Source organism: Hippoglossus hippoglossus, chromosome 18, assembly GCF_009819705.1.
Source record: "Hippoglossus hippoglossus isolate fHipHip1 chromosome 18, fHipHip1.pri, whole genome shotgun sequence".
Lineage (NCBI taxonomy): Eukaryota > Metazoa > Chordata > Actinopteri > Pleuronectiformes > Pleuronectidae > Hippoglossus > Hippoglossus hippoglossus.
The window spans coordinates 671,606-691,673 of record NC_047168.1 but is presented as its reverse complement, the minus strand read 5'-3'; the positions used below and the strand labels follow the sequence as shown (position 1 = coordinate 691,673).

Sequence of the window (20,068 nt, the reverse complement as noted above, 5' to 3'; positions counted from 1 at the left end):
GAAATTCCGAGAAAAAGTTGTCTTTCATCTTAACTGTTTTTCTGAGATAAAAAAAACCCCCTGATAGAATGTGTATTTTGTTTTATTCATTTTATTATTTTCAATTTTTATACTTTTACCAAGTACATTATCCAGGTGAAAAATAAACATCAAATGTTTTGTTTTTAAATTGTTTTGTTATTTAAAAATTGGGCAACACACAAACATCATATAGCTTAGGGACTGTACAAAAATTATTTGTTTTGATCGACTTGAGTTATTAGTCAAGTTAAGATTGTTGAATATTTTTGGAACCGAATCTTTGTTTTATAAATTGTTAACAGATCAAATAGACAACTTCTACTAGCAGGACTTTCTTTTACAGAGTAAAAAAAAAAAAAAAAAGCTTATCTCAGAAAAACCGTGAATGCAATACGCTTCCCTTTGTCTAAACAGATAAACTAATGAGAAATAGCCTGAGAGCTGTGACAAATAGAGTTGAAAACAGGATGGAGATTATGCTTATCTATGCAGTGGTGGAAGTGTTCACAAGCAAACACCTTGATTTTCAAGCCCTATTACCATTTATCAATGTTTTTATTGTGTTATGCATATTACATTTTCAAGGATGTCCATCTAAAAAATGTTGATTAGCCAATAAATTCTACTATATGTAATAGTGAGCGTTCAATACTCATGTCTGTCCCTATAAAGTATATACATGAAGAAAATAAAGGCTACATACTCTATTTGTGTTGCTGAGTTTATTATACTGAGTTGTCATTGTGATACTTGAAAACAGTTTCAAATAATTTTCTCAGTGCATTGTCTTAAATTGATTTTTAAAAAGTCAATTTGTCTAATATGTATATGGATGCATGTCCTGATGTATTCTGCCTTCTGATTGAAGTCAGAAACAGACAAACATCCATTGCATGCAGTAATTGATCAGGATTCCTCATGAAATATACTATTAAGATAAACACACAGTATTACATTTGTCTCATGACAACTCATGATTGACCTTTATTTTGACAGAGTGCAAGAGATACACCGTTTATACGCAGAAAGATGTGTGAAGCACAGACAAGCACACAGTGAACATTTCTCCCATGTTAGAGACTTACACCGTCAAAGGCAGCTGAACATTATTTGGTTCTTTAACACCTTAGTTGCGTAGATTACCAAGACTACTTCCCTAAACTCTGCAGTGCTAGCTTAGAGACATTGTCCGTTTCTATTTGTGTTAATCACAGTTCTGTGTTTCATTTCCACTGGAGCTAAACAAAGATTGTCAATAAAAGACCAAGGTGCTTACTTTATTCCATGGGAGATAGCTGATCAATGAAACAGTTGGATCCTAAATATATCTGTGTGATATTGTAACATGAACTCATCAACTCAACATGACACATTCAACCACATAACTATAACCTAGAGCCAAAAGCAGTATTGCTGTTAGGGATTGTGGCAGGCATTAACCAAATTCCAATTATGTCTAGTACAATAATATCATGCAAACATTCAGATATTTGACGAGGGTCACTGATAAGAATAATGCATAACCCATACTAGAGTGCTGCATGGGCCAATTTTTTACATCTGAAACAGTCGGAGCCCGAGAGAGATCTAACTGAGCCCACCCCAAACCCAACCCGTGCCAAATCCGAGCAGTTAATGTGAGCTGCACCAGGTTGGGGTTACCCTGTCCCTGACATGAATACATGACATGAGCAGTGGAAAAGCAATGCTTGAAAAACCCAAGCAGACCAACCCCCAAAATATAATTTCTAAATTTCTTAACCCGACCTGGCTTGTCGGATCCTGATGGGGCCTGATGGCCTTGGGTCGGGTATCCACACTCCAAAACCAAATAATCTTAAAATTATACTGCATCCTGAATTTGAAATCACCTTTTTTTTATGAACAGCTTTGAGGTTTTTTGGATGATAACACTGATTGGTTCTGCAACAGTCCTTTAGCTATTTCTAGGACCTCTGCTCCTGCCATTCACCTCAGAGCTTTGACTATTCAAGGGGAACATCCTCTGAACAGCGCCTATATCAACTTTCCGCCTGAACGTATCTGTGGTGAAATAATATGCAATGGGATCTAGTACTGTATTAAGACAAGCCACCATCAGGCTGTAGCGGTATGCAGTCAGCACAGTGCATGATGTTTTATAACTCTTAAGAGACAGGAGAACCAGGGTGGCATGGTAAGGGAGGAAACTGATCAGGAAAATGAGGAGACTGGTAGCGATCATCCTGTAGATTTTTCTGCTGTCCACTAGCTTGGTCTGGGCCACAGTGCTTTGTTGGACAGAACGGACCAAACCCCAGGAAGAGATCAGCATGATTACTAATGGGAAGGCAAACCCCAATAACAGCGTGGGTAAAACCACCACAGGTTGTGTGGCATAGACAGGCAGGTTATCAAAACAGTTGTTATGGGAACCCGATGAAGGCCCGAACAGGTAGATGGGCAGGCTGGCTCCAAAGGTGAGAATCCATATTCCGAGACAAACCACGGGCGCTTTCCGTCTCCCTTCCTGAACAGGCAGAGACATGGGAAAGCTGACAGCCATGCAACGGTCAAAGCTTATGGAAGTGAGGAGGAAGATGCTCCCATACATGTTGGCCTTCAGAACCAACCCAAGGCCATCACACAGCCACTGAGGAAGACCAGGAAAACCCAGATGATAGTAGATCCTCATTGGCAGTGTGAGGATGAGCAGTGTATCTGCTATGGCAAGGTTGGTCATGTAGACGATTGTTTGTGACCTGGATTTGGTGTGATTGAAAAAAAAAGCCAGTGCTGTGACATTAAAGATGAGGCCCACTGTGGAAATGAAGGAGTATACGCACACAGACAAGATGCTGTATGGGTCTGTACTGCCATTTTGACAGGAGTTGTTGGACATAATGACCTGAGAAACAGAAGAGGGAGAGAGAGGAGTTAGAAAAAGCCCAATACTCTTTCTATGCCATTTCTTTAATGCAGGTAACCTGATAAAAAGGTGACTGACTCCGGTAGATGAGGAGGATTATGCCTGATAGTGAGCTTCTATAGCTACCTTGCAGACAGGTAAAATGGACCCATTGCATCTCAGCTACAGTTTTTTCTCCTAGTTAGTGCTGTGAGATGCTTCAGTTGATAATGTGTTGATAATGTGACAATATGTATGTTTTTAAAATATATTCTGAGGCTTCAAGTGCAGCACTCTCACAGTAGGCCTACAATATGTCCAGTATGCATATAGCCCACAGACAGTACAAAAACAGATGGGGGTTATCAAGTGGGAAACGGGCGTAGGTCTAAAGTGGGTGTGACACAACCCTTCCAGATAGCAACATGTCACGCTATTACTTTTCTTCAAATACTTTTTCTTTTTTTTGTTTTCATATTTGATTAATCGTGATCTGTGAGATGTTTCAACCCAATCCTAATATAGCAATGTGACCTTTGTTAATGCAAATGTTTTTATTTTATTTCATTTTTGAAAGGGGGGATTCACTCACGTCCCTGTCACGTAACTGACACAGTATTATGTCCTTTGAAGAGACTGGTGGCTAACATTAGATAATCACATCACAATGGTTGCAACATGACTGTACTCCCGCAGAGAGTGCAGGCGCAGGCAAAGATCAGAGCGATAACTGCATAGAAGTCTTAGGCCCTAGCTTTAAAGGAAACAACCTGTGCTACAAAAAGGAGAAACATGATGCTTATAGAGATACTTATAGAGATGCTTATAGAGATGATTATATGAGATGAACACTGCGTTAACCACAAACAAAAACTGCTCAGAGCAGGGTTGAGCTGCAACGGAGGTTGCAATGGCAGGAAATCTCGGGTTGAACATAACCTCCTTTCATAGTCAAGTTAACCACGAATGACCTCCCGGTGTCCCACATTGCAGCGGTATTTGAGAGCTGTATTTAATCTACATAACATTTGTTGTTCATTTAATTTGAAGAGATTCATATGAACATGTATTCATTTAATGTATATTTTTCAGTGTAGTCTAATATAGTATGTAAAACTACATTCCCAGTTGTTAAAGAGGAACAAAGTCTCTTCTCTCAGAGTAAAGTGATTGTCCTGCACAAAGCAGAACTTGTGTTGTTTGTGTTACTGATGCACTCAGCAACAAGCTGACAAAAGTATCTTTATTATTTCTGCTTCAGAAAAATGTACTTTCCTCAAATAGATGGTTTTAATGTATATCAAATATTTTATTTATATGCAAAATATCCATCCAAAGATGGAGAAAAATTAAAAAACTCATCACTTTTTGTTTGCATTTATTGGTAACTAATAATCTGCTCTCTGAATATAAATGTCTACCCTTTTTGAGGTATAAACATACTGTACACATACTGTATACATACCGATGGTGTAATTTCCCATCAGTGTGTATCTATTTCCTGTTTGACAGATTTGTACTTATTATAAAACTGAAATACAAAAGCAATGCATTAGTACATTTTTAGAGGAAACGTAGAAACGAGGAGATCGAGTGACTGTACCTGTTGCATGCTGAAATTAGGTGAAGATCCAGGAGAAAGAAGAGACTGTGTGGCTGTCACCTCAGCATGTAGTCAGAGTCTTGGTGTGTGAAACTCAGCACAGGAAGTCAAACACATCTCGACATCTCCTGTGACTTGTTGGTCCATACGTGTCTGCTGTTTTTTGCGGACTTCCTGTAGACCAGCTATTGTGGAAATACATCTCTGTCTTTTTTTTTTACGTTTGTGTTTCCATCAAAGGGAAAATGTTTATTTCACAAGAAAATTAAGTTATAGACACAGGTTCCAGATAAAATGTAATGATACAATTTGTAAATCATGAGTTAACATTAATGACCATTTTTAAAGTAACTATATTATTAGGGAGATCTTACAGTGCTCCAAAAAGAGAAGGTGTGATTATTTTAAGTAATGTGAATAGAAACAATCCAGTCAGTCACCAGAAAAAATGACTCAGATATAATTACTTTCTTATACAATAATTAAAAGCCTTTATGTGATTCACCGCATTCTTGTTTCTGAAAGCGTCAGAAATTGATGTTTTAATGTAAATAGCTAACTAACAATAGTCTAATAAACTGCCTGATTTGATATGTAAGCTATATTTACAAAGAGTCAGCCCTCTAGCAGCTAATAAATGAGCACATTTACAGACCATAATAACTGAAAATGTAACCAGAAATGGTTGTATGGGACAGACCAAAAGTGTATACACGTTGTTTAGTAAACAGAGAGACATTTGTGTAATGGAGATAATTGACTCTCTGTGAAACTTACCCAGATAGAGTAGGCGCCAGTTTGTTTAATTTGTGTTTAGGCTGTGTTCATTCCTTTTTCATGGCTAATGTTGGGTCATTAATCTCTAAACTACCTAAACAAACTAAAATGTGTGAGAGAGAGCGAGAGCGAGAGAGAGAGAGACTGCGTGAGGCTTACCACAGCATTTTGATTTGATTCCTCCCCTGGTGATCACGATGAAGAGCTCATCCATATTTTCTATTTATTATTCATATTTACTACATCTACTATTTGTACCCCAAGCTCCTCATCAGACACGGCCAGGTAGTCTTGACAGGTAGGCATGACGAAGTATAATATCATGGACAAGTGATCCTTGGCACCCCAAAGGATGTATTATTATCCTTCACCTCTGTGTATTACTTTTTTATAGCTCTGTGTGTGTGTGTGTGTGTGTGTGTGTGTGTGTGTGTGTGTGTGTGTGTGTGTGTGTGTGTGTGTGTGTGTGTGTGTGTGTGTGTGTGTGTGTGTGTGTGTCAGACAGAAAGAGAGAGAACAGGAGGGGATTTGCAAAATGCACACAACTTTACCATGACATAAGGTTTTATTCATTTGAAATAGTAACAAAAACTGAAAATCAATATATATATACACATATATAAATATCATTCAGTGTCAATATTGTGTTGGTGGCCACAAATAAAATAATGTGTGGTAAAAAACGAGAGGTGTAAAAGCTTTGGGCTCATAATAAAACTGTAGCGGGTCAGGGTTTACACAGAGAAAAGAATGTGGCCACACGCATTCCCAGACCACCTCCAAATGTGGTCTGTGTGATCGGATCTCAAATGTGTCCTTAAAGTAGCTTTGGTGCATGCACACCTGTTATTTAGAGCTGTCCACATGTTTGTTCACACGGCTCTGAGTGCCTATGTCTAGCAGGCCCATTTCAGTTGTATAACTGATGTCCTCAGGGTTGGTTCAGCAGTTCCTGAGGACTCTGAATGGGGGTCCATGTCCCGGTATGATGACGTCAGCAGTGCGTAACGCCCTTTGGCGGCTGACCTCCTGTACTGCAGTGTTCATACTCAGATCCCGCCAGCTGTCCCCGTCTGAGCAGCACTCAAATAAATCCCCTGCAACAAGCACAGTGCCTGCTGTGGTCCCCTTCACCTGAACACTGACATCTTGTCCTGTGTGGCCTGGACTTGGAACTACGTATATCTGTAGGAGAGGAAAGGAGAGAAGAGACAGACACTGTCAGAGCCTGAGGGAAAACCAGCACAACAGCCTCTAAGCTCCATCACAGTCTGACTCTAGTTTTACTTTGTCTTCTCTTTTGCTTCATGTAGTGTTAATCCTGTCAGCTATAGTTGGATTGAGTGTGTGCGCAGAGGCTTTGCCATGTTTGTTACTTTATGAACCTGCACATCACCTCAATCCACTCACATAAACATGCTATCCATACGTTTGTGTTTATAGCTGTACAGTTCATATTACATCACATCACAAATACTTATCATCTACATGTAGATCTACACAGCTGAAGTCCTCGGACCTGCTACAGCTTCATAATTAACCAAAAGTCTTCTTAGTGCACATGCACATAGATTCTCTGCTCTGCTCTATCTCACCCTTTCTATCACTTCTGCCCACAGAGACACACAAACAGAAAACCACATCATTTTGTCTCTATTTATTTGCATATAAAGGGGGGATGTGAGATATGATCAAGTGGTCTACCAACATGGAGGTGGTGAAGTTCTTAACCTATATTGCAGCCAGCCACAGCGAGAAAGATGCACCAGTTCCCACACAAACGTTGGGCTCTATAAAATGAACCTTTATGCAATCTGGAAATTTGCAATGCAGACGGGGAGGCTGTGAATTGATGCCCGATTATAGATCCACTTTATCGTAAACATTTAACCCAGCGTCGTGAGCATTATAGAGTTGCAGAACCAAGCAATTATTATTTGTTTTTAATATTTTCAAACACTGTCAATGTATCACCAAGTAATTTTGGTATAAAATCACTGTAGTAAACATAGCTGTACTGTCAGACACACAGAGCCCACTGGAGACCATTTAAAAAAGGGACTCATTTGAAAAACTCACCTCTCAAGTGCGCATGCCATGCAGATATATTTGGGTATTTAGAGGGCCTGCCCAACCACAAAATGTGAAATAAGATGATCCAGTCATTTTGTAAATTATGGCTTTCAACGAGGAATTGAGATTTCAGTCTTACTGTGTGTCTTCAGTATGAGTGTGATAAGTATGCATGTTTATGTGGGTGGGGATATTACCCGTGTTGACAACTGCATGGTACTTGAACATGAGCAACCTAAACAAGGTCTAATCATGATTATTATTTTTTTTTAAAGAAATATTCATAATCATAATTATAATATTATTAATATCAAGAATACATGTTGAATGTACTGTATTTGGACCCTCACTCACCCAATAAAAAGAGTTTTTTTTTTAAATTACAGCACAACTTAGGTTAAAGGGGACATAGCATGCCCATTTTACCACAAGTTGATATGGTTCCTTGGGGTCTTAATGAAATGTCTGTAACATACTTTGGTCAAAATACCACAAGGATCATATAAAACAGCACCCTTTTTATCCTGTCTAAAACAGCCCTCCACAGAGTGACCTGTTTTGAGTGCCTGTTCCTTTAAATGCTAGTGAGCCAGCTCCCCCCTCCCCCCTCTCCCCCCATGATATAAATTACATATTTTATATGATATAAATTATCAAATATGCATCCCATACTTTGTATTCCCCTCCTGTCCTGGAGTTTTAATTTTCCCAATCACATAATTAAATGTCCCCCTCTGCCCATCCACTACAAGCACACAAGCAGACAGACAGAGAGAGAAAGAGAGGTGGGGGGGGGGGGGCTATGAAGACCATCATTTACCCCCGAACCCCGACATTCAACGGGTACAACAACAAGCGGAGAAAGCAGAATCGCGGGCTGACCTTATATATACAGTCTATGGGGCTGACCAGCGCGGAGAAAAGCGGCGCGGCGCTTCGGCGTCCGGTGTAAACCCGGCGTAACGAGTGTGTGTGTGTGTGTGGGGGGGGATGAGGTGGGGGGTGGGCCAAGGCCATGTAGGGAGTGACGACACAGTACACAGGAAGCTCATTCCAGTCACTCAAGCATGACCTTTCTGACTTAGAGGAACCATAACAAAACGCGCGAGTGTTTTTTCCCCAGAGTTTTTGGGTTGGTAGACATGAGCCAGATAACCACATTAACCTGTAGAAGCACTAACAAAGTGGAATTTGCATGATATGTCCCCTTTAACATTATTGTGATGCTGTCTGCTAAGATGGCACTGCCTCTGGTCCTGCTGTAAAACCATCACCCTGTTTCTCTGTGATCTTTAACTGATTCACAACCTGAGATTGTCAAACACAGCATATTCTCTGATCAGCCTCGAACACACAGTCACATTGGGAACTGTCTGATCTTAAAGCTGTTATTTCTTCAAGGCTGCAGTTTGACCTGAACACTTTTAGTCTAGGATCTGACAGCTAGTCCTGCTCTCTAAGCAAACACACAGGTTCCACCCAGTGTGTTTTAGGCAGCCTGCAAAAACCGCTCTTCAGGTTGAACTCCCTTTGAGCTCTCATTCGTTTTGGGGCCCTTATAAGAATTACAAATCGCTGACTTCTTTGACTTTTCAGATACGTTTACCTTCAGAGCACAGGTTTTGTGTGAGGACGTGACACTCACATGTTCATCAACAGTGTAAGCATGTCCCTGTGCCAGCCTGTTGGGACGGTACGTGTCCCCCTCGCTGATGTCATATCCCACAATCGTTAGAGCTGTCGGGAAAAGTCCCAGATTTCCAATGTGGTCTGAATGCCCGTGGGTCCCTACGACCAAGTTAATGTCCCCCGGGTCCAGGCCCCTCTCTTTCAGCGTCGTGAGGAGAAAGTCCCGGTCCCATGGTCCTCCCGTGTCCACCAGAATAATCTTGGGTCCCGTTATGAGGGTGATGGTCCCGTCGGCTCTGAATGTCCCGTCGGGCTGAGGAAGACAGTATCCCACTTTAAGCACGGACACGGAGTATGGCTGTCCAGGAAAGTGTGCGTGAGGCTCCGGCAGCGGGATGGTTTGATACCGGTCAGAGACAGAGACCAGGACACTGCCTGTCCCCGACATGTCCGCTGAGTCCTCAAGAGGAGCTGAGCCGGACGAGCACATGACCGCAACCTCCATGACCTAATTCAAACCATCACGGTGCATGCTGCCACCGCTTTCTTCTGGTGTTTACTGGCGGTTGGCAAACAAGCGTATAGGCGCATTATCGCCACCTTCTGGACGAGTGCGGAACAGTAGATTGGCAGCAAACTCAACTAAAGTCAAATTGAATTCTTTTCTTCTTAAGTCCTGTTTCTCTTAAGTAGTTCATCAGAAGATGATGTGTATCCTTTGATGTCTTTCCTAACAAGTTTTTGAATGTGATATTTTGCTCTTCGTCTTTTAATCCTGATATTAATTCCCTTCTTTGATTCTCAGACGCATACTGCCACCTACAGTATCTGACTGTGTATGATGACCTGCTGCTCTCGGGCCACGTCATGTTGTTCTTCTGTTTTTGTTTAATGCGGTTGGCAATCCGCTTTTACATGCATTACCACCACCTTCTGGATCAGAGTGTGACTCAATATAGTATTAAATCATTCAATTCTCCTTAAAACGCTGGTGTCTGCTAGAAATCTGAAAATATCCCTGTAACCTACATCCCCTGAACTCATCTCTCTCTGATATTCACAGCAATCTGATTCCCCTTTAGTGCATATTTAACTACCTGTCTCGCTTGTTGATATTCTGTCCTTTCTACTGTCTTTCTTTGAATAGTTCGCCCATAGTTCCTCTATCCCAATGCCATTCATTTTTCTGACTTGATTATACGTTTGATTTCTGCTTTGCTATATTTTACAATAATCTTCTCCTTGCATTTTGCATATTTATCTACCAGTTCATTTCTTTTCATACCAATATGTTATGGAACTTTTTTTCTGTTCCTGCTCTCTTAATTAGGACACGTTTTGGGCTATGTCGAGTACTACGGCTTGTCTAGAATCTGACTAGATTGTCCTAATACTTAATAAGAAGAAACTTAAAATCAACACTTTCCAATCTTAAACAGATGGTGTTTAAGTTCAAGTGGATGATATTTTACACTTGGTGTAATAGCCTTTTCTTGTAATGACTGGATCAAGCCTGTGACCCACTGACATCACCAAACCGTTGATAACTCAGGGTTGATAACTCAGGGTTGATAACTCAGGGTTGATAACTCAGGGTTGATAACTTAGGGTTGATAACTCAGGGTTGATAACTCAGGGTTGATAACTCAGGGTTGATAACTTAGGGTTGATAACTCAGGGTTGATAACTCAGGGTTGATAACTGCCCTCTTGATCTATGGATCTTGGTTTTGGGAAATCTTCCTCGCAGGTCTCTGTTTCTGTCACCAGCTGCAGTTGTTCTTCTCGGCCGACCTGTATGATGTCTGTTTCTCAGTATAGTTTATTTCTTGGTTCAGACTAGAAAAGCTATGTATAAATGCAGTCCAATATTTTATTTTTTAGAGAGCATTTAAATTCATATTAAGTTTCTGTTAAAAGGGAGTTTTTTTTCTCCCCACTTGCTTGCTCATTGTGGGAACCATTGGGTTTCTCTAATTTTGTAATGTCCCGACCTTACTACAGTATATAAAGTGCTTTGAGACAACTTATGTTGTGGTTTGGTGCTCTACAAATAAAATTGAATTGAAATGAGGTGCAAAATAGCTTTATGTAAAACGTTATTTAATATATATATACATGGATTTGTTTGCTAGAGAATAAAAGTGTGAACAGAGTGTGAATCTGTTGAACAGAGTTCTGACAGTGTAATCCCACTCACTGAAATTAAACAACTGAATGGTGGAGACCCAGCTTCCTCAATCAGAGGAGATGCTGTTGTAAAAAAAACTGTGTAGAATTCAGTATTACTATATATTAAAAGTTTCCTCACCGAAAATCAGAGATAAATGCTGGGTTTGACTTCTATGTCCTTCCACTCCAACACGATAGGTGGCGGTAGCGCAGTTTAAACTGCCGGTTGCCACCGTGACAAAACCTGAAAAACAAGGAATACAACGTCACTGTATTGTTGACAATGGCGAGTGAAGCAGCGTTGAACCGAGGGTCATCCTTTATGGATCCCCTGAAGGGGCTCCTGTTGACATATTTTATGCCAGAGTCATGCTACGACGAGTTTTTCCTCAGTTTCAACTTCTTGGACGGTAAGACGAACACTGATGAATCCTCGGGAAGCTCCAGCTAATGTTAAGCCAGACGAGTTACAGTATGTAGGTGACCGGCTTGTTCTTCCGGGTTGGTCTGCCATGTATGGCGTAGTCATTTTGCCCAGTCGTTCTTCTGAGGTTAATGTTGGGCTCAAATGTGGGTTTAATAGCTGGTAGGCCATTCCTCGTTTATTTTCTTGGTCTTGGTGGTTTCATATAATACAACTCTAAAAAGATGTATATTAATATGTGGGTTTAAACTCACAATATACTAGATAATATGAATATAAAAAGGTATGCAGGTGTGTATATAAGTAATGTGCAGGATGACACCAATGTACGGAGTTAAATTTAATTAAATATATTAAATATAAGTAGTCGTGATATGAGATTGATTCCTACTGTGGGTGTAACAGTCTGCTGCTGATAGAGCTGCTCAGGGCCCTCCCAGTGTCACATAGGGAACGAGAGGTATTTTCCACGATGGATTTAAGCTTCGCTACCATCCTCCTCTCCCCCACTTACTCAGTGAAGTACACAGAGCAGTCCGAGACGGAGATGGCCCTCTTAACCAGTTAATTTAGTCTTTTCCTGTCCCTCTCAGTGCGCCACACCCCCCCAGCAGACAGTAGTGTAGGACACTGCAGAAGCCACCACACTGTCATGAAAAGTCCTTAATAGTGTCCTGCACGCTCCGAAGGACCTCAGTCTCCTCGTCAATTTGCTGTCCAATTGTAGCCTAGTAATTCTGAAAAAGGGTTTACTTCCTGATTCTGAGCCGGGAGTCAGCCCAGGAGATGCAAATGCACCACTCGGCACTCAGGTCTGTGTACAGGTTGGAGTGCGGCTGGGCCACATTTCACTCGCCTGAACCTGTCCAAGCCAGAGAGAAAACTAATCGAGCCTGACCCAGACCTGACAGAAACTCTGTGTTTTTCAGTCCATAACCGACCCGAGTCCAATGCAGTTAATGTAAACTGCAGAGTTTATCTTACTATGTCCCTTTTGACTTTAGATTTGGGATCCAACAATTATTTTTCTCCATCAACTGTGCAACTTTCTCCCAGTACAGCGTTCACTGAACCGGTAACTGCATCCCAATCAACAATTATTAATTTGTGTATTTTATATCCACTGCTGACACTACACAGCAGTGGATACCACTACACACCACACTGCAGTCTCATGCCATTTTATGGGCATGGGTGGGGTGTTGACCTATGCAAATTAGGTATAACTGGCAGGTGTTTTCAACTACTGAAGACAATGGGATTCATCCAGATAAAAACACAGATGCAAACAATTCTGCAGTTTAAGAACACGTCATGAATCTGATGTCCAATTTTCTCAGGAACTTTCTTGAAAACACATTAAGGAAAAAACTTATTTTAAAGATATTGTTGAGTGAGGCCCGATCTCCTTGGTGGAGGGAATTATAGGAAGGCCATGGTAGGTTTCCCTACACATTTGGAAATGGATGGGAAAGGAGAGGGATATGCAGTTGTTTGCAGTATGCAACTTTACCACTAGATGTCACTAAGTTCTGCAGAACTGCACTTTTAACAAGATCCCTGCAGCAAACCAAGCAAAGGAGACCTTCGGTGAGCATGTTGTGAGTCCTCAGAGAGCTCATACTCAGTCAACGGGATGAACTCAATTCGTTGCATCTCTTTGCTTTGATTTTTGACAACATGCGTTAGATAGATACAGATGTATAAGATGAACATACAATGAAAAAACTTTGACAGACCAAATAAGAAAAAACATATTTGTATCATAATTACTACTATAAGACAATAACTTTATTTGAATTTATTTGAAATCATTGTATTTAAAATCACATATGATAGGGCTGAGGGTGTAGGGCGGTAACCAGACGGTCAGCAGTTCAATTACAGTCTTATTCCTTATTCTGCATTCTGAAGTGTCCTTGGGCAAGATACTGAACCCTAAAATTGTATGGAATTGGTGAGTGGCTAAAAAACTGTACTGTAAAGCACTGGAAGGGTTTTTTACCATGTAATGGCTGGAATACTGTTTGGATACATTTGAATGAGAAAGATGTGAGATTTCAATCACACAATTTCAATCACGGGAATTTAAATATATTTCAATTTAAGTTAAGCATTAAAACTAGTCTGATGGTGTCTACAATAACCCTGCTCGGACTTAATCCTACTTTATAACATAAACATACCCTAAAACTAGCTCTACATATTGAAATAAGCCTTGTTTAATTGGCAAGCCTGCTTTGTGAGGCACTCCACAGGTCTCACAAAGGTCCAGATGTTCTGGTGTGGGCTAGAGGCCACTCGGTTGGACAGGTTAGTCATCAAGTATAGTGTAAGTGGTTTGATCCCCAGCTCCACCTGTCAACATGCTTCAGCGAGATAAGCATGGCAAGACAAACCATTTATCGCCAGTGCACTTGGATTAGCAGTGTGATCATATGAACTCCCAGCAGAGATCAGCTATCCCAGCCATATTGGAAGATGCCATCCTAGGTTAATCAGCAAAATAAAAGTCCATCAACAAATTCCCTATAAAGAGCCAAACCAACAAGTTACTAATCTCACAAGCCAGTAATATGTGTTTAATAACATCTGATTCATCTTATTCCTCTGTGCCATGTTGTTGTCTTAATCACACACGTACACTTTGTGTGCAAAGCCTGATGTGATGTATGACAATGTGGCTAATCTGCCTCTTTGTATGTTTTGTGCCAGTACCATGTCTGAAGATCGTATTGAGCAAAGGCCTGGGGATCGGCATCATCCTGGGATCAGTGATGGGTAAACCACCTCAACTCTGCCTCTCTTTCACCTGATTTCTTGAATTTGACTCCAATTTAGTCAACGTTAACATTCGTCCACAGTGAAACTGCCACAGATCTTAAAGTTGATGGGAGCAAAGAGCGCTGAGGGGCTGAGCTTCAAGTCTGTGCTGTTAGAGCTGCTGGCCATCACAGGAACAATGGCCTACAGTATCGCCAACAAGTTCCCTTTCAGGTGGGGATATTTTTCAAATGAACTATAAATGATCTAATATTTGATGTACATGCAGCACTATGACGTCTACAATTCTGCTTTTGTCGTGCCATCACTTAATAATTGCACTGTATGTTGATTCAGACAAGTTTCTCCTCCTTTCGTTTCTTATTGTGTAACTAACTGGTCAACATTTGCTCAATGTTACCACAGCGCCTGGGGGGAAGCTCTGTTCCTCACGCTGCAGACCGTCGCTATTGGCTTCCTCATTCTGCACTACGGAGGAAAAACCAGTAAAGGTAACACCGATGCTCATATCACTATTTAATTACTGAGGCGCTGTGGGGTTAGTATTTCAACAATGACCCATATTATCAAATACAATTACAATACCAATTTAAATCACAGTTAAAGATGACAACATATTTCAAAAAAGTGAAGCGGAAATTGGATTTACATTTATTTAATCCTTAAGGTAAAATATATATACAGTACAAAAAAAACAATATATTCAGTGTGAGCAGAATATACACAGTATTACAGGATTCAATTATAATTTTGGGGAATGGGTGGGTCAGAGTGATTTCTGAGTCTGTTCTATTTTGTTTACTTAGTTATGAATTGAAAGTGTCTGCTCACATCAAAGAGTAACAGTGTATATACATATATATAAATATATATGAAAAACAAATAAATATATGTCAGTGGACCCTCTTGAAAGTGTTAGTATAGCCCTGTGAATAGAAGAATGAATACGTTTGAATGTTTTCAAACTGATAGCACAATATAATATTTTCAAATTGTATTCCTGATTCTGACTTTCGAATTACCCAAAGTTAATATTATCGTTAACCTTGGCTATAGCTGTTGTTAGCATAGCCACCCTAGCCATTCTCGATATCGATAACAGATATCCAGAGCCAAGCAACTAAATCATACTCTTACCTTGTACTCATATTGAGTTAGTATTGGGTATTACCTCTACCTGCTGGTGCCATCCGACCTCTGCAGCTCATCCAGAGTGCAGCAGCTCGACTGGTCTTTAACCTAAATTCACTCTCACTACTCCCCTCCTCCGCTCCCTTCACTGGTTACCAGTGGCTGCACGTATCCGTTTCAAAACACTAGTACTTGCGTACCGTGCTGCGAACGGATCGGGTCCAGTCTACATCCAGGACATGGTCAAACGTTACACCCCAGCCCGTTCACTCCGCTCTGCTTCGGCCAATCGGCTTGTTGCTCCCTCACTGCGAGCTAAACACTCAACAAAATCAGGACTGTTTGCTGTCCTGGCTCCTAAATGGTGGAATGAGCTCCCCAATGACATCAGGACAGCAGAAAGTCTACACATCTTCCACCGCAAACTAAAAACACACTACTTCAGATTATACCTTGAATAACATTTTTAAACTAACAATTTAGTAGCACTTAAATGGCACTTACTTATAGCACTTTGTAGTTTTGCTTTTTTGAAGAAATTATACTTTCTTGATTCTTGTTGTTCTGGGTTTGTACCCTCATGGTTGAATGCACTTATTGTAAGTGGCTTTGGATAAAAGCGTCTGCTAAAAAAAAAAGAAAAAAGAAATGTAATGTATTATTGGGTGGCTGTCGCTGAGGGGCTAGAGCGTTCGTCCTCTAACCCGAAGATCGGCGGTTCGACCCCGGTTTTCCCCATTTGCATGCTGAAGTGTCCTTGGGCAAGACACTGTGAACTCCAAATTACCCCCAAAAAGTGCTGTACACTGTATGAATGTGTGTGTGTGAATGGGTGAACCGCCATAGTCTGAAGCAATTCTGTGAGAAACTCTGTGAGAAACAGCCACTGAAATCAAACTCTGATTGAAAAAGATTTGTAGTCCGACCAACAAATCTTTCACACTCATCATATCCTCCTCCACGTAACCAAATCTGGACAAAATGATGACTGCGGACCCGTGGTCCTAATTCCACAGATGGACTGCAGTGTTTCACAGCTGCTGGCCAGTGGTGCAGCACTATATGTTTTTTCAAAGGAAGAACATAAACATGGAACAAGTCTACTGCTCTCTTTTGTTCTGTAGCACTCTTGAGCACTAAAGGGCAATAAAGAAGGACCCTCATAATCTTTTACTGTGTCCTTTGCTTTATTCTCTATTCACTTGGATTTTTACCTACAACTCCTAGTGGTGAACAACCGAGACAAAATGGCAAACCACCACCCATAACGCAGGCAGTGTTTTGGGCCTTAGTCTCTTTAGCTTCTATCTGTTTTTACAGTCGTCTGTAAAGAATGGTGTCGTATACAAATTAACCATTCAATTAATTCGTCATTAACAAAGTGCTTGCTCATTGTGGGAACTGTTTTTTTAAGGTATTAACCTTCTATGTGAACTGCCTTGAGATGTATGTATATTCTGATTTGGTGCTATACAAATAAAATAGAATTTGAGTGTGACACACATCAGATTGTGTTACACTAACCATTTTGCCTCCAGGTAACCTGTGTGCAGTAAACATTTGCTGTATGTTTGTAATTTACAGTAGCTTTTTGCAGGTGCATTCCCTCCGTGAGGATCAAACTCCCAGGTTGCTGTAGAAAATACCAAACTTTACATAACAAATGTACATCACCTTGACTAAAATATAGTCTCGGCCAGTCAAAAGGGGTAACAACCCACTTCATGGGAATTTTTCCACTCGTAACTCGTTCATTTCAAAGCCAAATTCAGTCTAACAGAGCTCCTTCTCTCCCAGGTCTCCTGTTCCTGGTGCTGTATTTTGTCCTGCTGCTCCCCCTGCTGTCTGGAGTCACCCCCATGTCAGTGGTGACCATCATGCAGGCCTTTAACATGCCAGCCGTCATCATTGGCAGGGTAGGCAATGACAGCACCCGTCTAATACATGTACAGCGTTTCCCATTAATTAACAAGACTGTGGTGGCCTACCATATTGTAATTTGCTCGCACTATCCTCCATAAAGTTTTTATCGTCCGCGCTGATGCCCAAGACCTCACCGTTTTAGCCGCATCTGTTGATGTTTATGTCACGGAGCGGTCTGAATGGCAGAGTTTTTTTTTTTATTATTACGATTTCTTAAATCATTGTGTGGTTCACTGTTCAACTTGTCAATGCGTTGCTCTTGTGTTTATAACTATTGAGATGTTTGAGAACGAATGAGGTTGTTGTCTTTGTCTGTTAGGTTCAGATTAGAATGTCGGAGTATGTCACAGTGCATAAACATGTACACCCTCTTCTTCTCAGTACCTCATAGGTCCGACACTTTCATTAGTATTAACCCCTGATAGTTGTCTTATGTACAAACAGCTACTGCTAGAAGCTATTGCTGCATGGCTTCCATGATTCAGCAACCCATGAAGAAATGTATTGCTCATATAAAAAAAAACATATAGAAGGGTTAGGGTTACTTAGGAAGTTACTAATTCAAATTAAATTAAATTTTATTTCTATAGCCCATACTCATAAATCACAATTTAGCTCATAGGGCTTAACAATCTGTACAAGGTGTGACATCCTCTGTCCTTAACGCTAGACTAGGGTTAGGAAAAACTTCCAAAAAAGCCCAGAAGCCTCAGGGAGAGTCCAAAGTGAGAGATCCTTCTCCCGAGACAGACAGAAGTGTTATGGATATATCATGTGCAAACAGTCTGCATGCCGAAGTGTCATTGGGCAAGCTACCACTGGTGAATGTGATGTCTGATAGAAAAGGGCTGTATGAATATGTGTGAATGGTTAAATGTGGGTGTGAGTAGTCTAAGTGTTAAATATATGCAGTGCATTTACCATGTGTGTGTGTGTGTGTGTGTGTCAGCTGATCCAGGCAGCCGCTAACTACAGTAATGGACACACTGGCCAGCTGTCTGCTGTCTCGGTCTTCCTGATGTTTGCTGGATCCCTCGCCCGCATCTTCACCTCCTTACAGGTAAGAGGGTGTGCAGTGTAGGGTCACCACATACAAGTCACACATAAATGGTCTCTTCCTGGTTAGGCTACAACCCTAACTTTGGAAAAAAAATACTGTCACATAGTTTTGAATGTTTTTTTTGGGAGTATTTATATTAATAATGCACAGCAGTGAACCTATGAATATTTTTGCAATATGTGTTTTTGGCATTGCACTTTGATGACGGGCCGAGCCCACTCGTCTCACTGCTACAGCCGTCTGAGGCTTCGCTTGTGTGTTAACGATGTTTTGTTAACGCCTTATATTTCAATTAAAATGACATATTCCAATGACAAAAAGATACAGAGACCTAGGGGGCCAGGTGAAGAGAGTACACAGAAAATCAGGAGGCTCTCACTAAGACCTGTGCGTTCACACCTCCACCTCCTCCTGAGGTTCCCGATACTCGTGGCTCAGTATCGGGAGGATCATTTGCACGTTAGAAAATACATTTACTATGTCATCAGCTCGTGTCCACGTGTTCTGATCCATATTGTCTCCTCACAGGAAACTGGAGACTCACTGATGGCCCTCACCTATGTTATATCCTCCACCTGTAACGGCATCATCACTCTGCAGGTTCTCCACTACTGGAACAGTTCCCCAGAACACAAGACAGAGACGAAAAAGAAGATGGCGTAGGCAGAGAACAAAGCTCAACTTTAATTCTAGAGTTACTCTTCTTCGCAAATCTTAAGATACAAAGAGACATCTTCAAAACTTGACTGGAAATTGGAGCCCCGTTGCGTCTGGTGGACAAACGTTTGACCTTGATGCGAAGATGTAATACTTGCCAAGCAGATGTTAGGTAGTGTTTTCTATTGTTTCTGTGTAGGCCCACTGGCTTTATGATTGACAGTCAGCTGGTGGTTGCTGGTTGTGTAGCTCTAAGCAGAGCTGCTGGGGTCAGACTCCCACTGTTATTACATTCCTCTTGATGCAGTTCAATATTGTTAAAGAGTGCATGCTCTTGCCTGTTAATTTTATTTTTTGTGGAAATGGTTTGAAACTGACCATGGCTGCATGTAATGGAGAATTTTGTGTTTCGTCATTAAACATGAAAATGATTCCACACCAGGGGCCTGTACTAAAAAGCGAGGTTACTGTCTACAGGGGTAACTTTGTGGTTAACCAGTTCTATGAAAGTAGGTTAGGTTTAACTCGAGGTAAGATGCCGTGACAACTTGCGCTGCAGCTCTACCCTGCTCTGAGCAGTTTTTGTTCATGGTTAACTCAATGCTACTCTACAGTATTTAAGCACCGCCACACTGCACACTATCCAGTCAAAAACATGCTGCACACGGGGAGACGCAAATCGACATCGGAGTGAGGATTGCGAGGCTGGATCCGCAGGAGAGGCTGTTTAGAGATCGTCACAATCCGCTGATCTTCCCCGATCATGTGTTCTTTTTAAACATATTGATTTTTATCATGTTCTATATGAAACATCGATTCTCATCTGAGTGAATTCTGTGACTTTGATCATTTCTCACAACAGACGTCTTCTCACCGGAGTAATTTCCTCTCTGTCAAACTGCGTCTCCTTATTTTGCCATAGGACACT

General features: G+C 41.0%; 2 protein-coding genes across 3 annotated transcripts; one reads left to right on the top strand and one right to left on the bottom strand.

The window, feature by feature from the left end:
- Positions 1-1,902: 1,902 nt before the first annotated feature.
- mblac1 (metallo-beta-lactamase domain containing 1) lies at positions 1,903-9,558 on the bottom strand. Of its 2 annotated transcripts, none has more exons than XM_034615517.1 (2): positions 9,007-9,558; positions 1,903-2,908 (listed from the first exon to the last, which is right to left on the bottom strand). In XM_034615517.1, exons 1-2 carry the CDS (start codon positions 9,493-9,495, stop codon positions 1,958-1,960), a joined length of 1,440 nt encoding a protein of 479 aa, XP_034471408.1. In that variant the 5' UTR covers positions 9,496-9,558; the 3' UTR covers positions 1,903-1,957. The 2 variants fall into 2 exon arrangements, with proteins under 2 accessions (XP_034471408.1, XP_034471409.1); XM_034615518.1 differs by lacking the exon at positions 1,903-2,908 and adding an exon at positions 5,902-6,473 and having other exon boundaries at positions 9,007-9,557.
- Positions 9,559-11,411: 1,853 nt separating this feature from the next.
- On the top strand, positions 11,412-19,591 carry mpdu1b (mannose-P-dolichol utilization defect 1b). The gene is made up of 7 exons (XM_034569097.1): positions 11,412-11,571; positions 14,301-14,366; positions 14,450-14,582; positions 14,775-14,860; positions 17,298-17,416; positions 18,373-18,483; positions 19,012-19,591. The coding sequence occupies exons 1-7, from the start codon at positions 11,445-11,447 to the stop codon at positions 19,144-19,146; spliced, it is 777 nt and encodes a 258-aa protein (XP_034424988.1). The 5' UTR covers positions 11,412-11,444; the 3' UTR covers positions 19,147-19,591.
- The last annotated feature ends 477 nt before the right edge of the window (positions 19,592-20,068 follow it).